This window comes from Myotis nattereri (assembly GCF_964212035.1).
Source record: "Myotis nattereri genome assembly, chromosome: 10".
NCBI classification, from domain to species: Eukaryota; Metazoa; Chordata; class Mammalia; order Chiroptera; family Vespertilionidae; genus Myotis; species Myotis nattereri.
The window spans coordinates 54,346,178-54,366,815 of NC_138085.1; the positions used below are offsets into that span (position 1 = coordinate 54,346,178).

The following is a 20,638-nucleotide window of genomic DNA, read 5'->3' on the forward strand; positions in this document are numbered from 1 at the left end:
GGCCCCTGTGAGGCTGCGACAGCCCCTGGGAAGCAAGCGGAACCAATCGAGCAGCCCCAAGCACAACTATCACCTGAAGGGCGAGAGGGTCGAGAGCAGCTGTAGTGTTGCTTTCTCCTCCCTTTTGATAGTGAAATCCTCATTTTAAACATAAGAGGACACATTATTTTAAAAAGCCGTTACATGTTTCCGTACCCTTTCTGAGTAGAGTGTGAACAAGTTGTGAGAGACCTTTACAAACACAGGGACATGTCGCGGATGGAAATAGCTACATTTTCCATGTGTATGACCTTTGACCCAGCAACAAAAAGCGTACACTTATGGATGAGGACAGTGGGGAGGGGGGGTGTAAGAGCAGAGGGTGGGGTGGGAACTGGGTGGACGGGGGCTGTGGGGGAAAAAATGGGGAACAACTGTAATAATCTGAACAATAAAGATTTATTTAAAAAATTTTTTAAAAAAGAAAGGCAAATAATGATCTCATATGTGGAATCTAAAAAAAAACCGAGATCACAGATACAGTAAATGGATTGGTAGTTACCAGGGATGGGAGGTGGTGGGGTAGACAGAATGGGTGAAGAGGGTCAAAATGTACAATTTTCCAAATATAAAATAAGTAAGTCATGAGGATGCAAAAAAACAAAAGCATAAAAAAACAAAAAAATTATGGATCTTATTCTCAGAAAAATCACATATACATGCATACAAACTTTTCATAAATGTCAGTGTTGTGTTTTTTGGTTTTTTTTGATCATCATGCTCTCCCAAAGCCCGTCCATAAATAGCCTAATCATCTCTGTGCTTTGGGTAAAGAATTCTTCTCTGGTGTATACTTAAGAAACAGAAAGCAAAGAAAGTTATTCATTCCCAAAAAGGTCACATGGAGTATTCTTTCACTTCCTGATATATTTTCCTATGTCACCCTAAAGTTTCGTCTCCCCTCTATTTTTTGCACTTCTGTAAATGGTAATGTATTTTGCATTGACATCTATTTCCTCATTCATATCTCTCCTCTCCTCTCCCCTCCCCTTCTCTCTCTCTCTCTCTCTCTCTCTCTCACTCTCATCTCTCTTCATTTAATTATAGAGTACCTGCAGAGTAAAAAACAACAGTGTTTCTTTCTTTTTAACATATTTTATTGATTTTTTTTACAGAGAGGGAGGGAGAGGGATAGAGAGTTAGAAACATCGATGAGAGAGAAACATTGATCAGCTGCCTCCTGCACACCTGCCACTGGGGATGTGCCCGCAACCAAGGTACATGCCCTTGACGGGAATCAAACCTGGGACTCTTGAGTCCGCAGGCCGACACTCTATCCACTGAGCCAAACTGGTCAGGGCAACAGTGTGTTTCTTATCCCAAAGGAAATGATAGTATAGCTGGGAAAAAGGCATATTTACATTAAAACTTGATTAATAAAATAAGAATATGAATAAGTGGGAGACATATTGAACTATTTCTAAGGAAGGGTCAGACACTGCTTTCTGTAAGATAGGGAATGTAAACTGGACCTTAAAGATGGGCTGGTTTTTTGTTTTGTTTTGTTTTCTATTGATTTCAGAGAGGAAGGGAGAGGGAGCGAGAGACAGAAACACCAATGATGAGAGAATCATTGATTGGCTGCCTCCTGCATGCTCCACACTGGGGGTCGAGCCCACAACCTGGGCATATGCCCTGACCTGGAATCGAACCATGACCTAGTTCATAGGTCTTCGCTCAACCAACTAAGCCACGCTGGCTGAGCTGGGCTGGGTTGTTTGTTTGTTTGTTTGTTCTTGGGGGTTTTTTCACTATTAATTTTTATTCAAATTCATCATATCAGAGATTGTCTCTTTCTGGGAAAATTTTTTTATCCCCACAGGTTGGATTAGGGCACTTCCTCTGGGGCCCTAGTACTCTTCTCCAGGTTGGGAGCCCCAGGGCATCTGCTGCCCCGCTGGGTCCCGGGGCTGGCCCTGTGGGCACACAGTCCTTAAGGACACAAGAAGCACTTGGGAGAAATGAGCTGTTTAGGCATTGCTCTGAGAAGTGGAAAGTGTGCACCTGCCCCATCAGTGCTTGCTGGCTGGTGGCTTTCAGCACTCCCACTCCCATAAATGCTCTGCACTTTGCCACTGCAGGTCCCTAGCACAACCCACGGGGTCTTTAAAAGTCATCATCGTCACAGATGTCAAGGTACACATCGAAGGCCTCTCTGTTGCAGTTTCCATCAGGAGTGAAGACGTATTTGTGGAAGGTCCCATCTACACAGATGGCGATGACAGAGTTGACATTCTTAGAAGTGTTGCGACCGAAGGCGCAGATGCAGGCCGACTCAGCAGGCACTGTGAAACTCGCCAGGCTCCACTGAGAGTCCACGTATTGTCCAATCATAGCCCCGACTTTGCCCACTCGAGCTAGCGCAGAGCGGCGGTTGAGGCGGGTATCCTTGAGGGCAAAGATATGGACCGTGCCCTTATCACTGGAAGCGCACAGGAAGGAAGAGTCATGGCTGAAGTTGATGCAGTAGAGGGTGGCAGGATCAGTGCCTCGGCGTAGTTCCACCAGTTTTTCCTTGGACTGTGTGTCAAAAAGGCGAATAAGGGTGCCCTTCTGGGAGGCCGAGGCCACTACGGTGCCTGGCTGGTTCAGGGACACACAGGCCACGTCGCTCTGATGTGCGTTGATGGTAAATGGCGCAGATGAAGTGCCTGGCTTTGTGCTTGCCAGGTCCACAAGCTGCAGACTCCCACACTTGTGTCCTGGGAACACTAGCAGCTGTTTCTCCAGGCTGGGGCAGAGGTCACAGAGCCCCTTGGGGTTGTCCCAGGTGTCGAACTCAAACAGCTTCCGGGGACTGTCAGGGAAGGAGTACACATAGATGCGGTTTCTCAGCACAATCACAATTTTGTCATGGCGCATGCGCACAGCCAGCACTGCCTTGGTGAAGGTGAACTCCAGCACCAGCTTGTCCTTGGAGTCCTTGCCCTCCCGGGCATCATCCCAGATCAGCACTGAGATCTCTGAGAACTTGGGGCTGCTACCACCACCCACCAGGGCCAGCAGGTTGGAGCGGTACAGCATTTCCACCAGGCCCATGCTGCCCACCTGCTCATGGTCCAGGTGCCCCTTCTCCATCAATGGTTCCACGTTGTAGATGTGTACACCTGTCTGCATGGCACAGCAAAAGCAGCTTTGGTCTTGGTTGAAACGCAGGCTGGTCACCCTTCGAAGTGGTTGCTGAGTCATGATTCAGGATTGCTTCCCTGGATACAAATGGGGATAGGCTGGGCTGGGTTTTTGATAGGTAGAAAGGGAAAATGATGTGATAAGTACAATAGGAAGCATTGTGTGAGCAACAAAAAATATGTAAATATAAATGAAATGCTGAGGTAGGTTCCACATGGATTGACAAGAGAACACAAAGTTAGATAAAAACAGAACAGTAAGGTGGGGCCAGTCTTATGTTAGCCTTGAGTACCAGGTTAGAGTGTCTGGGCATTATTTTGTGGATTGTTTTAAAAGGGAGACACTGAATAAATATTTTTGAGCAAAGGACTGACAGGATAAAGTGATCATTTAGGCGATTAAAAGATCTCCTATAAAGGCCAGAAGGAGAAGAGTTAGGAGACTGTCTCCAACAATCCATAATCTGAACGTGTGAGCTGCAGAACGGAACTGCTTGGGGAGAGTGACATTAGCAACAGTGGCAGAGCTGATGTAGCAGGCGTGAGGACGCGTGGCTTGGATAGCCCTTCAGCTGGAAGAACGTGGTCAGCTAATAGCGGCCTCCGGCCCAGCACCTTCGGGTCCTACCACAGCAGCATTCAAGCTGCGGTCACCATCTTCCCGGGAAGCCTGCCTGTGACTGAGCATGGCGATGCGACTAGGGTCTACATTTCTGGCCAGGCAGGACTTCTCTACCAGGCAGCCTTTGCCCCGGAGCTTCCCACTGGCTCCGACTTTCCTAGATCTCCATCAGGGTCTGAGGCTCTCCCTGTCCAATCCTGTTTCCTCCCTTTCCTTCCACAGGTGGCAGGTCAGCATCGGGGTCTGTAGAGCCTTCCCTAATTAATCCTCCTTCCTCCCCCTTTACCTCTCATAGGTGTCCTATCACACTCCCCAACTACTGGGTGGGGGAGGGGGGGGGAACTTTGGAAATACAAAAAGTTACACATTATTCAAGTAAAAATTAAACTGATAGCCTGAATTAAGTGTGTCTAACAAAGGCATTTCTAATTTTATTTCATGGGCCAGAAAACTAAGAAATGTGGTAATAGTGATTTTTGGATTGAGAACAACACCAAGGTTACACTGCAGATTTGAATGAGATTTCTGCATCCCGAAATCTTTTCTCTGATTTAACTTGAGACTAAGTACAAGATGAAAGTAGCTATTTGACATTATTTTTATTTAGAGAAACCAATTTATTTTAAAGAGAACGTTTTCATCTCACAACTGAAAGTAATAATGGGATAAATGGGAGGAGCCAAGCAGTTTTCTGAGACAAGTACAGCAGGTGGGGTTCAGCAAATATGAGCGGCAGTACAGACACGAGAACTACGTCCTTCAGATAGCAAAGATCCCTGGACCTTCTCTGAAATAGACTTTATGTCTGTGTTAGTGAGACACTTCTGTAAAAATGGAAAGATGCTCCTGTCATGGCAGGGTTGAAAAAATAGATATGAATGTAAAAAGAACTGTCTCAAAATACACCAACTCGATATTCAGGATTTAACGGAAACGCTAGATGACAGACTAACACTATCAGCTAAACATAACCACTCTTCCTGTTTTGTTTGGTGGGGGAAGTTAGAGTGCAATGTTAGAGTATGTTTTGTGTGTGCATTAGGCTGGGGGAGAGTAATTGGCCACTGAGTTTCAGTTGTTCAGGGGTAAGAGTAACAGTGGGAATGAAATTGTTACACTGAAGTAGCTTTGAGCTAATATGTAACTATTTGGTTAAATGCCTAATCATTTCATTCCTATTTTTAACTGCTACCCAATACAACAGTTTCCTTGAAACATTTCAATACTATAAATTCAAATTGTTGCTCTCAGTCCTTAACCCCTGCCTAGCATGACCTCTCCCCTGCCAGTTTTCTATTTTACACACTTGCTATCACAAATTATTTTCCTCCTTATTCTACAGATTCCCAATTTTCTACTTTTTCCTCACACCTTTCATATCTTTTTCACAACCCTCTACTCTCAACTGAGGACACTGCCTCATACTTCCCTGATGAAACAGAAGCCATCACAAGTTGCTCATCATCCCATTCCCAAATCTATAATTCTATCTGCTTTGTACATTTTTTTCCTTCTTCCTTCCCTTTCAATGAAGGGAGCGTCTCTTCTCCCATAATTTTATTCCTTCTCTGAATCCAATTCCTCTTTCTCCACGTCATTACCTCTCCCTTCCTAATAAATCATTCTTTTTTATTTTTATTATATTTTTATTGATTTCATAGAGGAAAGGAGAGGGAGAGATAGAAACATCAATGATGGGAGAGAATCATTGATCCATTGCTTCCTGCATGCCCCACAATGGGGATTGAGCCTGCAACCTGGGCATGTGCCCTAACTGGGAATCAAACCATGACTTCCTGTTTCATAGGTTGATGCTTAACCACTGAGCCACACCAGCTGGGCTAATAAATTATTTTGATCCCAAACAAACACGTGTTAGTATCTCTCATCTATTAAAAAAAAAAAAAGCTTTCTTGAGTTATAATATCTTTAAGCTACATTCTCTTTTTTGCTTCCTCTCATAGAAAACTTCTTGAAATATCCTCTCTATACATGCTCTATACTCCCTCACCAAGTCACATTTTTTAAAAAAATCCTCACTGGAAGATATGTTTTTACTGATTTTAGAAAGAGGGGAACGGGGAGGGGGGAAAGGAGGGAGGGAGGGAGAGAGAGTGAAGTGTATAAGAGAAACTTCAATCCATTGCCTCCCGTATGAGTCCCCACTGGGTATGGAACCTGCAACCTAGGCATGTGCCCTGACTGGGAATCGAACCAGCAACATTTAGGTGCATGGGATGTTGCTCCAACCAACTGAGCTACACCAGTCAGGGCACCAAGTCACTCTTGAATCCTCCCCAACCAGTTTCCTTACCCTGCCATGGATCTGAAATTGTGCCTGCCAAGGTCAACAATGATCTCTACAGGGTAAGGCAAAAGTAAGTTTACAGTTGTGAGTATGCAAAACACAGTTTATTCTTGTTATTACTTATTAATTATTTTATTATTTTCCATATGAACAACTGTAAATCTCCTTTTGCCCCAACCTGTATAGTCCCAATCCATTGGCCACCGTGGTCCTTACCTTACTTGATTCTTCAGCAGCATTTCTCTCCCTGGACACGCTCTCCACTCAGCTTCCGTGCTGCCACTCTGCGCAGAATAGTTAAGACAGCAGGCCTGAGATGGTTATCCTTCCAAGGAGCTTCCAACACTGGCCCTGAGCTAGCATTTGGGAACTTGATTTTCAGCAGTGTTCCCATGGTTCCCTAATAGAACGATGGCTCACTGTGCCTAGCTAGACGGTATAAACAGTGTGGTTCATGCTGAACACCTGCTTTCCTTCTGGGAACCTGGACTTTTGCAGGCAGAGGGTGCCTACATGATCAGACCCCAGTAAACAATCTTGGGCGCCGTGTCTCTAACGGGCTGCCCGCAGCAGAAACATCATAAACATGTCGCTGGGCGTTTTCATTTCTGGGGGAAGAGCATGCTCTGCATGGCCCCTCATGGGAGGAAGAGGACATAAGGAAGCTGCCCGGGATTCCTCCAGACTCCAGCACTGTTTTCCCCTTCTAGCCCAGAGCCGTGTGCTTACTACATCACTGTGATCGATCTTAGCTGGGAGTACAATTACATGCTGAGTCCAGGGAGCCTCACAGAGAATATCCACATCCGAACAGAGAGCACTAACCTGCCCTGGTTTTCCTTTCCTCTTGCTCCTTTGTTGGTTTGTCCTGCTCTGTCCCACTTGGAGGCCTCAAGGTTTTACTGTCTTCTCTTCTCTATCCTCTTTTTCAGGTGATCTAATTTAGACCCTTAACATTAAATATAATATCATCTATATGCTGACAACTTCCAAATTTATATTTCCACTAACTCTAGAAACTGAAATCCAAATGCCTACTGGTACTTAAATTTTCACTTAGGATCTTGTACTGTGGTTGTTTGTTTCTTTGTTTGGTAAGATTTTTCCGTTTATGTTCAAAAAGGATTAGTCTAAAATTTCCTCACTCCATTTTGGGGTCAAGTTTGAATTAGCGCTAGTTCCTAACTGCAAACTGCCAAGGCATATTTTTAACCTTCGTCACTTACCTCTAAAGCACCTCACTGTTCACCACTGGCTCTCTCTTCAATGTGCTGGTTATTTTTGTTATGACAATGACAATGACGTTCAGAGTTATCTTTGTAGATGACAAGGCTCCTCGTGTGATGCCCCTGCTCAGTGCTTGCAGGCTAAACCACAAACACCTGGGGAAGGCATGCACGACTAGTTGGAATCTGGTCTCAGCTTTCCTTGTCTCTTCTCTTGCCATTATCCACACTTTCTGTGCTCCCACCACACAGTAGTCATGGCTACCTAGCCTACCCAGGCCTGCTGAAAACGCCAGGGCTTTCTACATACTGATACCTCTGCCTGGGGTATACGTATCCACCTGACTTCAGGACCCTAATGACATTGCTCAACTTACCCCAAATGTCTGGTGACTGCCCATAGAACTGTATTCATATAACTGAAATAGCTCTGGGAATAAAAATCTAAAATTCTTAACCCAATTTACAAGGCACTGTATGATTTAACTCTGTTTACCTTCTCAGCCTTATCGCCCCCTTTCCCTTCCCTCCCTGAGCACACAGATCTTTTCAGGGCTCTCAAACGAGCCGAGTTCTTCCGCCACATCAAACTTGCCCTCATACTGTTTTCCTAGCTGGTTCGTTTCTAATTCTCCTTCTGAACCCTTCATTCACCAAATGCTACTTCCTCAAAAAAGTCTTTCTAGGCCCCCCTGTTCTACACAATCAGAGCCCTCTTCTTCCTATTAAAGGATTTAATGAAATTACAATTAAATACCTGTAGGATGAGTTGTTTGATGTCTGCCTGCTCCACTAGACAGAGAGCTCCATGATACCAGGAATTAGACCAAAATGGATCTTTTAGGAAAAGAAATATTTCATGTTAAATTTTAAATTGTGCATATTTTTAGCATACAAATCTCTTCTCACCTGAACCTGTCTATATTTTATTTACAAACACACAGAAAGCTTTGTGTGAATGGTTTGTGGTATGAAAATTGTTAAATTAAGGGGGGAAATGCCAGCTCCATGTTTAGATGAAAGCATTACTAAAACAGGGACAACAGAAGCCTCATGGTAAGATGATGATTCAACAGAACTAGTTTAGCAGAAGCTGAAGTTTAGAGCTGAGAGTGACTATGGAAACATAAGCCCCCATCCTCCAAAATTAACAGAATTATTGGATGAGGCATTCAGTATTTCCATCTGTGTAAGGGAGTATGAATTATAGTCAGTCCTCAGTTAATGTCATCAACAGGTTGTGCCTTTAAGCGAACCAATATAAAAACACACACACACAATTTCATCATATGGCTAACTGATATAAACAAGAGTTAAGTTCCTATGGTATCTTATCAACATTATAACTAAAGGACATTGAGGACCTGCAGTAGTTTCATCTAGAGATCTTAAGAAGATTCCAACTGACATTTGTTACAATTTTATCTGTTTACTTGTTTGTCAATCCATTAGACAGTGAACTCCTTGTGGACAAGTACTGTGTCATTCATTTTATGATCTCACACTTGGCACTCAGAAGGCAGTCAATACATGTTTACAGAATTAATGGATATATATTTCACGGTGGAGAACTAGGGATTTGATATTTTACAGACCCTTCTTGTGGGTCTGTAAATTAATATATACAGACTGTGGAGAATTAGGGATTTAACAACAGATCAGATACAGATGAACAAAAAATTCTCAGAACCAGAAACAGGTATGATAAAGTTATTGAGAATGAGGTAGAGCGACAAAGATTTGAGAAGTGTAAGAAATAATGGAGATCAGAATGTAAAGATACAGATATCTAATAGGAAGTTTATAGGGAGAGAACAAAAAAAGTTGTGAAAATAGATGAAAATTTTGTAGACTAATAAAGGATTTGAATCTTTTAAGAAACACAAATCCCTTGCAAGATTAATAAAAAGCCCACATGAAGTTACACTGTAGTAAAATGGCAAAACGCCTAACAAAAAGAAAAACTGTAAAACAATAAGAGAAAAATCCATTCCTTTGGTTAAAAACTGAACTCCATATTTGAACTTTAGTGCAAATGAAGTGAAGTGGATAGTATGACTGGATAAAAAGGATTTTTGGATGACATATTCAAAACTTAAAAATCATACAGGGACTAGAAAAAGTCCTCATTTCTCAGGTCCAATATTCTGGTGTCTTTTAATAACTGTAACAGCAAGAGTTTGGATATTTGATTATACTAAAATGACTCATTTTTAAAGATTATGCTCTGGCAACAGAGATTCATTCACTTGCCAATATATCCCCAGGCCTAAATACATCAGATATAGAAAAAAAGCAAGGCAGGAGAAGGCATGAAACTAACAACCTATTCTTTTGTTCACTGTTAAGAAGTGAATTATCAAGTAGTGGGCCAGTAAGTACATCAAAGATAAATATTTGATTGATAACTATCCCTGCCAATTCCTCCACCAATATTTTCCATGCAGGGATATTGTATGTTCTAGGTCTTCTAAGAAGGGTGATTACAGTCCGCTCCTTCAGGGGTCCGATAAGAAGCCAATGTCTCCCTCAGGGTCTAAGTGAAAGAATAATGGGCTGTTATTGTTGGCAGAGTATTCTGAGCTCTACGAGATACAAAAAGCTTGGAAGTTGGTCTGGGGAGAAAACTGACCTCAGATTTTGGATTATTGTCTTCAGGGATGAGAAGACTACGTCACCCAGAGAAACTTAAGGTCTCCCAACCTTCTCACTTCAAGGGGTTCCAATAGTATTTTCTATTAAACTTCATCTCTTTTGCTCCAATAATTCTTTTTTTTAAATATATTTTTATTGATTTCAGAGAGGAAGGAAGAGGAAGAGATGGAAACATCAATGAGAGAGAATCATTGATCAGCTGCCTCCTGCATGCCTTCTACCTGGGGATCCAGCCCACAACCTGGGCATGTGCTCTGACCTGGAATCGAACCATGACCTCCCAGTTCATAGGTCGATGCTTAACCATTAAGCCACACCAGCTGGGCTCCAAGAATTCTTTGCCAGTACAGACATCCAATCCCAGGAAACTTGGCATCACCTGGAACTGCTTCTTTGAAATAGTAAATCCAAACATTCCTGTTCCTCCAGATCCCATGTTCAGGCTAATCCTTGTACTGCATCAGGATCTGAGTCCCTTGACTTCTAAACTCTCTGCTTATTCTGCCCTATTCTCTCTTCACTTTAACTTTGTGAGAAACAGTTTGCCACACAATACACTTTTTTGGTGTACTGATTTTTTAAGCTTATTATTTTTTAAGATCCAAAAGACTCCAGAAGAATCTTTGACCTTCCCCCCTAACTACCTAAAAAAATTTAGTAGAGGACCTGCTCCAGAAAGAGAGATATTATTATAGATAACTATAGTTTAATCTGAATTAAGTGTGATTGATAGACAGGAAAGAACCTAGCTAAGTCTTTAATCAAAGTCCTCTAGGTGTCTCCTTGTTAAAGATGGTCCAATAAACAGTTGTTTACCAAACATTTGCTTTTTCACCTCCATGTGAATTGCCTTCTCCTTTGAAGCCTCAAAACCACAAGCCCAACAGCCCCTGAACCCCCTCCCCAACCTTCCAGAATGGCATATAAACCTCAACTGCCCAATCTGTCTTTGGGTCCCACATTCTTATGGAATCCCATAAGTACATACATAAAAATGTGGTCATTTTCTCCTGTTAATCTTTCTCATATCAACTTGATTATTAGACCAGCCAGAATAACTTAAAGGGGTAGAAGGATGTTAACCACTCCCTTTCAAATATCCTCAACTCAATTATCCCTATTTAGAGAAGAAAATCCAATGAGGTCATGTAAGTAAAGCACTGGCTGAGAGAAGTGCTCAGCCAATGGTAACTAACACCACACCTTCACCACCACCAACAGACATAACATTCCCTTACTCCTTTGTCATTCTATCATACCAGCCTGTAGGTACACAGCCTGGGCTGCTAAACATTATTGGAGAAAATCACTATATTGTGCAGACAGATGATGGCGTATTATACTTCCGACCTTCAGTGTCAAGCAATTCTGTTTCTCTAATTCGTTTTCTGAGTTTTGAGACTACTCTAAACCTCCCTCAGTCTCCTCAGATCTCCTACCCATTCTCCTTCTCTTGCTTCACAGAAAACAAAATACAACAAAACAACAACAATAAAACCCCCCAAAACACACACACAAACACACACCAAAAACAGGAACCATTGGAAAGAACTTCTCCAACTTCCAGCTACCAAATCTGCAAACCTTTCTGCATGTGCACCTCCCTCCCTTGCTTTTCTCCTCTGGCTCTGGAAGTAATCTGGAAACTGCTCAGGGCCAGACTCCACATTCTCTTCCATTCTCTGTCATCTTCACTCACCTATCTTCAGCCTCTCTCCACTGGCTACTTCTAGTCAATATTTAAACATTTAAATATATCCCACCTTCAAAATTTCCTCCTTTTATTTCAGCTAACTCCTTTTCTCTCTCTTGTTCTTCTCAAAGTTGTTTTTTTTTTTTAAATATTTTATTGATTTTTAGAGAGAGGAAGGGAGAGGGATTGAGAGATAGAAACATCAATGAGAGAGAAACATCATCGATCCATTGCCTCCTGCACGTCCCTATTGAGGATCTAGCCCAAAACCTGGAATCAAACCAGTTACCTCTTGGTTCCTAGGTCAACGTTTACCACTGAACCACAGCAGCCAGGCTCACCCAAAGTTTTTTAAAAACACAGTCCACATTTGCTGTCTCTATTTGTTTACTTCCATTTTTCCATTGTCATTGTAATCTGGTTTCCATACCTACACTCCACTGAAACTATTCTTTTAAAAAAAATATTTTTATTGATTTCAGAGAGAAAGGGAGAGGGAAAGATAGAAACATCTATGATGAGAGAGAATCATTGATCAGCTGCCTACTGCACGCAACTGAGGATTGAGCCCACACCTGGGCATTGAGCTCACATCCGGGCATGTGCCCTGACCAGGAATTGAACCGTGACTTATTGGTTCATAGATCAAAGCTCAATCTCTGAGCTATATTGGCTGGGCTTAGCTGCTTTATCAGTAATTCCGAGGAACCCTCTCAGTTCTCACTCCATTTGACCCATCAGGACCTTTTGTGGGGTTAATCACTTCTTCCATCTGAAACACTGTTTACAAGAATGCCATTTTCCTAGACTTCCTCCTCCCTCTCCCACTGCTTCTTGAGCATTCTTTGTGGTCTCTCTCTTTTCTCTCTCTCTCAAACCCTGAGTTCCTCAGAGTTTGGTCAAGGACCCTATTCTTTTCATGCTGTTAAATTAATTAAACAAGGAGATCATTAGACTGAGGTGGCACTAATGCTTTGGCAGCCTACTTAAGCAAACCAAAATCTAGGTGTGCCTCAAGGTTATGAAATCTAAATGCCAAGGACAATCACAAACAACCCACTAGGCTTGAAGCCACAGCCAATCAAATAGTTTCCTTTATTGGCTTCAACACCTTCTCTACTGTATAAGTCTTTCCCCTGGCTCTCACCCCTTCCTCTCTCTCTCTCAAATCAATTAATAAAAATGTTTAAAAATTGTTGCTCAAAATAAACTCTTCAAAATTTTAATTGGCTCAGTTTATCCTTTAACAATATATCTCACTCCTTCCAAACCATGTATATGCTAATCTATATCCCAGTTTAGATCACCTTCCTCATCCATTATGTCAAATACTTAGCCATCCCGTAGGCATTCTGCCTCCAAAGCTGTTTCTGCGGTGTCCTCTATCTCAGGGAAAGGCTTCACTATTTACCTGGCTTCCCAAACCAGAACTCGGACATCATCCTGTCTCTTCCCTCTACCTCACTCTTACAAACAGCTATCAAGCCCAGGCCTTTCTACTTGCTGAAATGGCTCTCAAATCATTTCAACTGACATCCAGGCCATCATGTCACATCTTAAGGGATCCTCTGGTACCCAACCTTGTCTGTTCTAAACCATTCTCATTCAAAGCAGAGTGATTGCTCAAAAAATGTAAATTACATCATACCACCACTATGACTAAAATCTTGCAGACTTTCTTGTCACCTGTAGGATAACGCTCTAAAAAAATCCCTAACATTTCCTCTGCGGTCTCAATTCTTGCAGTCAATCTTCAGCCACTCTGGACTTCTTTGAATTCCTAGAGTGAATGCATACTTGAGGCCACAGAAATGTCCCCTCAGGTGAAAGATACTTTAACAGGCTTTGAATGTGGGATATATGTGTGTGTGTGTGTGTGTGTGTGTGTGTGTACTGAGTGGCCAGATTATTATGACCACCCCACCAGTACTTCGTTGGGCCCCCTTTTGCCTTCAATACTGCGGCAATTCTTCTTGGCACTGACTCCACGAGATGTTGAAAGGTGATTCGGGGCATCTGACACCATGCCTGATGAACAGCACTGTCCAATTCTGTGAGATTTGATGGTTGTGGAACCAGCTGCCTGATGGCTCTTTTAACTTCATCCTACAAATGCTCAATTGGATTGAGATCTGGTGATTGTGGGGGCCACCTAAGCAAGGTAAAGTCTCCCTCATGTTCTTGAAACCACTCCCGCACAATATGAGCACCAAGGCATGGCACATTGTCTTGTTGGAAGAAGCCATCTCCATTGGGATACGCCATCAACATGATAGGATGAACTTGATCAGCGATGATACTTAGGTATGTTGTGCTATTCAGATGTTGTTCCACACGAATTAAAGGGCCCAAATCATGCCAGGAAAACATGCCCCAAACCATAACACTGCCCCCACCAGCTTGAAGGGTTGTACTCATGCATGTGGGGTGCATGCTTTCATGCTGTTTCCGCCAAATTTTCCCTCTGCCATCTGCATGATGCAACTGGAAACGTGCTTCATCGGACCACATGACTTTTTTCCAATGCTCGATTGTCCAATCCTTGTGTTCCTGTGCAAATTGGAGACGTTTTATCTTGGTAACTGCAGACAGCAAAGGTGTTCGAACAGGCCTTCGGCTTCCATATCCTATACGATGCAGTGTATGGCTCATTTGCCTACAAACGTCAGGTGGTCATAATAATCTGGCCACTCAGTATGTGTGTGTGTGTGTGTGTGTGTGTGTGTGTGTGTGTGTGTATCCCACATTCAAAGGCTGTTAAATCGCGTTGTTTACCCATTACCTTCAGAAAAAAATCACTTCGGTCGTGGTAAACAACCTGCTTCCCTATTCATAATCGTCTGGCCCTCTAGCAACTTCAGCACGAAATTATAGCTAATTTGCCTACAAACGTCAGGTGGTCATAATCATCTGGCCACTCAGTGTGTGTATTCGCTCTAGTAACGGACCTGACACTCCCAAATCCCCCCCACCCCCGCCCCAAGTGTGAACACCTCTTTAGGTGTTCCGGAGGCATCCCGTACTTATCTAGCAATTACAGTGTGTTGTAATTGCTTATTCCCTAGGGCCTAGGGCTAGGCTATGGCTCGGCCGGGCTAAAGCCCTGGAGGGCACACACCTGGAGCTCTTTCGTTCCCTCCTAAAGGTCAAAGAGAAGCGCCTGGCACACACACAGTCCAACCCCTCCCTGCTGAATGAGTAACTAGTCCCTTCTTTGGAATGAGGGTGGTGAAGAGAGGACTTCAAGGGGTCAGAGAAAAAGCAGAAACACAAAAAACACACCTACGAGTATCACGTGGGTGACCGCGGCTCCGGGGAGGCGGCCGCGGGAGGGCGCGCGCAGCCCCGGCCCCACAGGACAATGGCTTGGAACTCGGCCTCGTGTTTCCGGTGGGGCGGCCAGGCGCTCGGCCGGTGAGGCCCGAGGGAGGGGGGCTCCGAGCCGGGCGCACGGGAGGAAGGCGCGGCCCCCCGGCTCCCGCCCAGCCGCCACCGCCCCCTCCGACGCCGTCGCCCCGCCCCGGAAGTGACTTGCGGCCCGTCCGGAACCTCCGGGCCGGCGGCTGCAGCGTCACCAGCCGAGGCGCTGCGGGCCGAGCAGAGCGGCCGCTGCCGCCGCCAACGAACCGGGAGCGCGCGGGGCCAGCAGCGCGCCGGCCGGGGGAGGGGGCCGAGCGGTCGGGCCGAGGGCGACGACGCCGCGGAGGAGGCGGAGCCCGGAGAGGGGAGGGGGCTCGGGAGGGCGCGGGGGGGAGGGGGCGGGCGGGCGTCCCGCGGCTCATGGAGCCGGCGGAGCGGGAGGGCGGCGGGGACCCCCCGGAGCCCGGCGGGCTTCCCGGGCCGGGCCCGCGGTCCTTCGTCCCGCAGAAGGAGATCGTCTACAACAAGCTGCTGCCCTACGCCGAGCGCCTGGACGCCGAGTCCGACCTGCAGCTGGCCCAGATCAAAAGCAACCTGGGCCGGGCCGTGCAGCTGCAGGAGCTGTGGCCCGGGGGCCTCTTCTGGACCAGGAAGCTCTCTACGTAAGTGCGACGGGCCTGCGGGTGGGCTCGGGGCCGGGGCTGGCGGGGGGAGGGGGGCGGCTCTTTGTCCGCCGGCTCCCGACGGCTGGACCCGCTCCGCGGTGCTCGAGCTGGGGGTCCCCCGGCGATCGCCGCCGCAGCCGCTCGGGAAAGCGCTCGGCCCCCCTCCCCGCCCCCTTCCCACGGGACCTCTGCGGGTCTCCCCGGCCCTCCTCGCCCGCCCTGGCTGTGCTTTCCCCCGGGGGTTTGGATTGTTGTCTTCCGACCCGCGGGGTCCCCGGGGAAGGAGATCAGCGGCTCCCCCATGGGTGTCCCTCGGAGTGTGCTCCTGTGGGTCGGGGTGCAAGGAGGACTCGTCCTTGGGGGAGCAGCTCTTGACTGGAGCAGTTCCTCCTGTTCTTGCTTCCCCCGCGATCGCCGCCGCTTCCTAGGTCTCCCTTCGCGTCTAGTAACTTTCTGAATGGGAAGGAGACCGAAGGGGACTTCTAGTTCTACTTTTTTTGCGGGGGGGGAGTTGGGGGAGGCTGCTCAATCTTTGTGGGTTTGATGGGAAAGATGAGCTTAAAATCATCCCTCCGCGCGCACTTGGGCTGTATCCTAGACGTTAATGTGGAGAAAGGTGAGTCCTAGGACGGAGGGGAAGTGTCTCTTGCTCCTGCTTGGAAATGCTGCTGGGGAGATGGATGGAGGGGAGAGCTTCAGGCTGTCCTGCAAGCTACTTCGGGCGTGTGTGAATTTTGAGTCGCTGAGATGGATGTCGATTGCCGAAGTCAGTTTCGGGAGTTCTGTTCTTTTGTTACTTTTATTCATTTGTTTTTGGCATAACCTGGCTGCGATCTACGGTGCAACCGACGTTAGGGGAAGACGGGTAAAATACAGTTGCTGGGAGGCAGGTTAGAGACTTTATTTGCCAGATGGGCATCTTCACTGTGTCAGAAAAACTTAAAAAAAATTTTTTTTTTTTGCTGTATCTTGTTTAGTTCACTGGACCCGAAATCTGGTAACATTGTATGTTCATGCATTGGGGGTATGAATGGTTGAACACATAAGACATGTCACTTACCCACTGTTTATCCACATCTGCTGAGTGAACTGGGTAATGACTCAGGGTTTTGTAATGAAATAGTTTTTACATTTCCTCCCAGGATTATGGCTATTATTAGGGAGTCTCTGACAAATTTCTCACATCCACTTCAGATGGTGGTGGTGGTGGGAGTAATTACCTTTTTAATTGAAAAGCAAAAAATAAAACACAAGTTGCTCTTTTAAAGAGTGACCATAAAATGTCAAGGTTAACAGCTCTCCTTTTGCTTGGAGAGTCAAATTTATGGTGTTCAGATCCATAGGAGACTTGCGGGGGGCGGGGCACAACGGAGAGAAGAACCACTATTAGTCAAAATAGAAGAATGCTTTATACATTTTTAGAATTAACATGATTTTTCAAGTGCGTCTCCTAGCTGTTTGTTACTCAGGCACAGTAAAGATCGTTACTCTGTCAGTTCCAGTAATTCCCCACTTTAATCACTTGGATTAGGTTTGCCAGAGAAGAACCATTTTGGGGGACACAAACAATTGCTTTTAAACACACAATATATAAATATACCAATGTGTGAATGCATGTCTAATTTGGATTTATGAATCTAGAACCTATACACGCATAGTGAAGCATTGGTTTCTGACATGTATTGAACTTGGCAAATTATCACCTAAGGTTTTATTATTTTTGGCTTATTTAGGTATAAGTAGCTTTTGCCTAGGAAAGGCTAGAAATACATTGGACACAGTTCTTGGTGTTTAGGGCAAGATCGCAGTTACATGGCTTAATAACCTATGAACCTAAAACCATTTATATATCTAAATTACCAGCAAGAAATGCTATCAGTATTTTATTTTGGGACAGTGGCTGGAAACTGATTCTTGGGCTTGCGCTATGAGACATTTTGAACTTGGTGGGACATGTTGTGATCTTGGGTGAATTTTTTTTCTCCTAAGTCATGTTAAGGTGACCTGTTTATATCTGTACTTGTTTATTAAGCCTTGTATGTGTTGCACAAGTTTACATCTAAATGATGCCAGAACATGTGACGATAGCTGAGTAGTGATCATATTTAGTACTTTGTAGAAGAGTGGAAAGTAGTAATGAAAATAAAATCTAATTTCTCCCACTAGCTCTGTGACTGTGCAGAGTTACTTTAATCATGTGTTTCAGTATTCTTGGAAGAGAAGTAGGGGTTTGGATTAAATAATTCCTGAGAAACAGTGCTCTGTAATTTTATGTTATTTTTTATCTGAAGGGAACTTCTAGGTTGTACTTTTCTGGGGCCTGCCCAATCTTTGTGGATTTGATTGAAAAGATTGGTTTAAAATCTTGTTAAAGGTTTATCCTGTAGAGCTTCAAATAAGCCATTGTGTATCTTACTACCAGGACCGTGAGCAGTTTGTAAAGTATCAAGCACATTCCTAAAGAAGAGATGAATATAAGTGCTGTTCAGAGGCACTGGGAGTGGGCCCTTGACCAGAAGTGTACACCCCTAATCTAGCCATCACAGGCCTGGGTGGGGTAGAGTTCTGGTTTGAGAGGCACTCAGACTCCTTTTTTGACTTTTTACCTCATTTGAGTAGGTACTGTAATTCTGTTTCAGTCCATTTCAAGACTTCTGGGTCTATTCAGCATCTCTGTGAAGAAAGCTTGCTTCTGTGTATTTAAAAAATTGGTCCTGTAATATGACACAGCTTCTTGCATACAGTTTGAAGTATTAGAACCTGTTCAAGAGAGATCATGTGGCATAACATATCACAGGGCCATTTTCTAAGAAGGGAGGCGACACGAGAGGCACAAACTAGCGTGGTGGTCTTTGGAGAACGATAGTAAAGATAGCTCATGGACACTGAGTGAAGAGTATTGGCCAAATGTAGAGAATGGAGTTGAAGAAAGGTAATCGTGAAACTTGCTTTTTCTCCCTTGCCCTTCCGGACCTTTCCTGAGAGGCACTGAGGTCTGGTCCTGGGACCTCAGGTTATCTGTACCTGGCTTTGCCACCAGCATTATCATCTCAGTCTTGCCTAACCTCTCTCAGCTTTAGAGTCCTCTTTTGGAAAATGGGAGTATAGACTCTTAGTGGTGTTTCAGACTTTAGCAGTGTTCTTAAGCAAAATCTTAAGCACAGAATTGGATTCCTCAAGCCAAATAAGACCACACTGATTTTTTTCTTTGTAACACTTCATTGAACCCCTGATGTCTACTTAGGGCACCAAAACATACTGTTTGAAAAGAAAAAAAAATCACTGGACTAATCTCTAAGGGCCTTTCCAGCTAGCTCTCCCACTTTAAATTGGCCTGAAGGAAGGGCAAAAGGAGGAACAACTAGTGAATGGGCTACTATTTCCTACAAGCTTACTCCATTCAAGATTGGTTCTTTCTTTCACAGAATTTTTATTTTACTGAAGTAAGTGGGCTTGGTGTATTATGAAGCAAATTTAGATGTCTCGTTTGTTATAATAAAATGTTCTGTACTGTTTTACAATGAAATGACTGTATTAAACTGTGAAATCATTTCATTTATTAATGAAACTGTAGCTCCCTTGTTTTATTATTAAGAACAGGCTGTAGTCTTCCTCCTGGACAGGAATAGGATTCTCCCATTTGAAACCACATAATGTATTACATTTAGTCAAGATGTGAGTTATCAAATAAACTGACGTTCTTGTGGACAGTAATAATGTGAACACTGGAGTGCCCAAGTGCATATCATCTCTGTTGGGGAAGAAAGTAGAAATGCTATCTACTGAACCTCAGTTGCCTAGTAACATGATGTACTTAATAGGGTATCTAATGTTTGAGTATTGAAATTACAGTAAATACAAGCGCTTTTTTGTTGTAAAAGAATCTTGAAATCTTGACAAATTACCATATTTGTCAGGGAGAAACAGTTGGAGAAAGTAGTAGAAAAGATTTGTTTTTATTATATGACCACACGCAAAATGGGAACCAAAATTTCTTTATAGTGAAAAAGTTGTTTTCCCAAAGAAAAGAACAAAATAAGTGAATTAAGTGATTTGGGGGACATGAATTTTTCTGATAAAGTTGTATAATAGCACACACAATAAGTTATCTTTCACATTAGATTTTTTAAAAATTAACACTTTATTTTTAAATTTTTTTTTTACTGCTCACTCGATATTTTTTCATTGATTTTTAGAGAGTGGGAGAGAGAGAGACGTTGAGAGAGAAAACCATCTATGTGAGAGAGACACATCAATTGGTTGCTCTATCCCTACACATACACACATTTGATATTTTCATAACAGTGTTATACTTGGAGCCCTTCCCTTTTTCTAGGGACCTCTCTTAATCATTCTTTCAAAACACCCTATCAGCTTTCACTAGTTAACTGTGTGTTTCTGCCAGAATCTCATTTGTCAATATATATGATTTGAACAGCTTTCTCATATTCTTTTTGTTTAGACATTTTTTTCTGTTATGGAAACTGTCAAGCATACTCAAAGGAAGACAATAAAATGAACTCTATACCCATCATTATCAAAGTTAAAAAAATTCAGCAATAATCCATTGCCACTTTGATTAATCTCATGAAGTTCTTTTTTGCAAAATTTGTGATTTTACTTCTAAGTTTTCATTTCATTTGTGTTGTTTTGTCTAAGGTTGACTACAGACAGTCTTCATGGACAGTTTTAAAAATAGCTTACTAATGAACATTTTTATATTATGACATTTATCTCCCTCCCTTCCCCCTACCCCCCAACTTTGGAGATATAGAATAAATTCTGGGGTAACAAGGACTCCCTTGAATTGTCTTCACTTTAAAAACACAGACACTGATGTTGATAGGGTTAATAGATAGTTGGATACTAAGTTGTATTCAGGAGTCTTTGAATAGATTATTTTCTGAGTGCCTTTTGTGGATGGCACTTTTTGGCTGTGTCA

The 20,638-nt window shown here is 43.7% G+C and overlaps 2 protein-coding genes across 4 annotated transcripts in view; one reads left to right on the plus strand and one right to left on the minus strand.

Moving 5' to 3' along the window:
- Positions 1-1,156: 1,156 nt before the first annotated feature.
- Positions 1,157-15,180, minus strand: LOC308525866 (WD repeat domain phosphoinositide-interacting protein 4-like). Of its 3 annotated transcripts, XM_081100736.1 has the most exons (5): positions 14,954-15,177; positions 8,081-8,160; positions 7,324-7,479; positions 6,314-6,381; positions 1,157-3,271 (listed from the first exon to the last, which is right to left on the minus strand). In XM_081100736.1, the coding sequence occupies exon 5, from the start codon at positions 3,226-3,228 to the stop codon at positions 2,146-2,148; it is 1,083 nt and encodes a 360-aa protein (XP_080956862.1). In that variant the 5' UTR covers positions 3,229-3,271; positions 6,314-6,381; positions 7,324-7,479; positions 8,081-8,160; positions 14,954-15,177; the 3' UTR covers positions 1,157-2,145. The 3 variants fall into 3 exon arrangements, with proteins under 3 accessions (XP_080956862.1, XP_080956863.1, XP_080956864.1); XM_081100737.1 differs by lacking the exon at positions 7,324-7,479 and having other exon boundaries at positions 14,954-15,180; XM_081100738.1 differs by lacking the exons at positions 7,324-7,479; positions 8,081-8,160 and having other exon boundaries at positions 14,954-15,174.
- Positions 15,181-15,451: 271 nt separating this feature from the next.
- Positions 15,452-20,638, plus strand: part of PSME4 (proteasome activator subunit 4) — a gene marked incomplete at its 5' end in the record, with an annotated part of 86,493 nt that continues 81,306 nt past the window's right edge. Inside the window, one exon of the mRNA XM_081100692.1 lies at positions 15,452-15,693. Within this exon, the coding sequence (XP_080956818.1) occupies positions 15,452-15,693 (242 nt within the window). The remainder of the gene's footprint in view (positions 15,694-20,638) is intronic.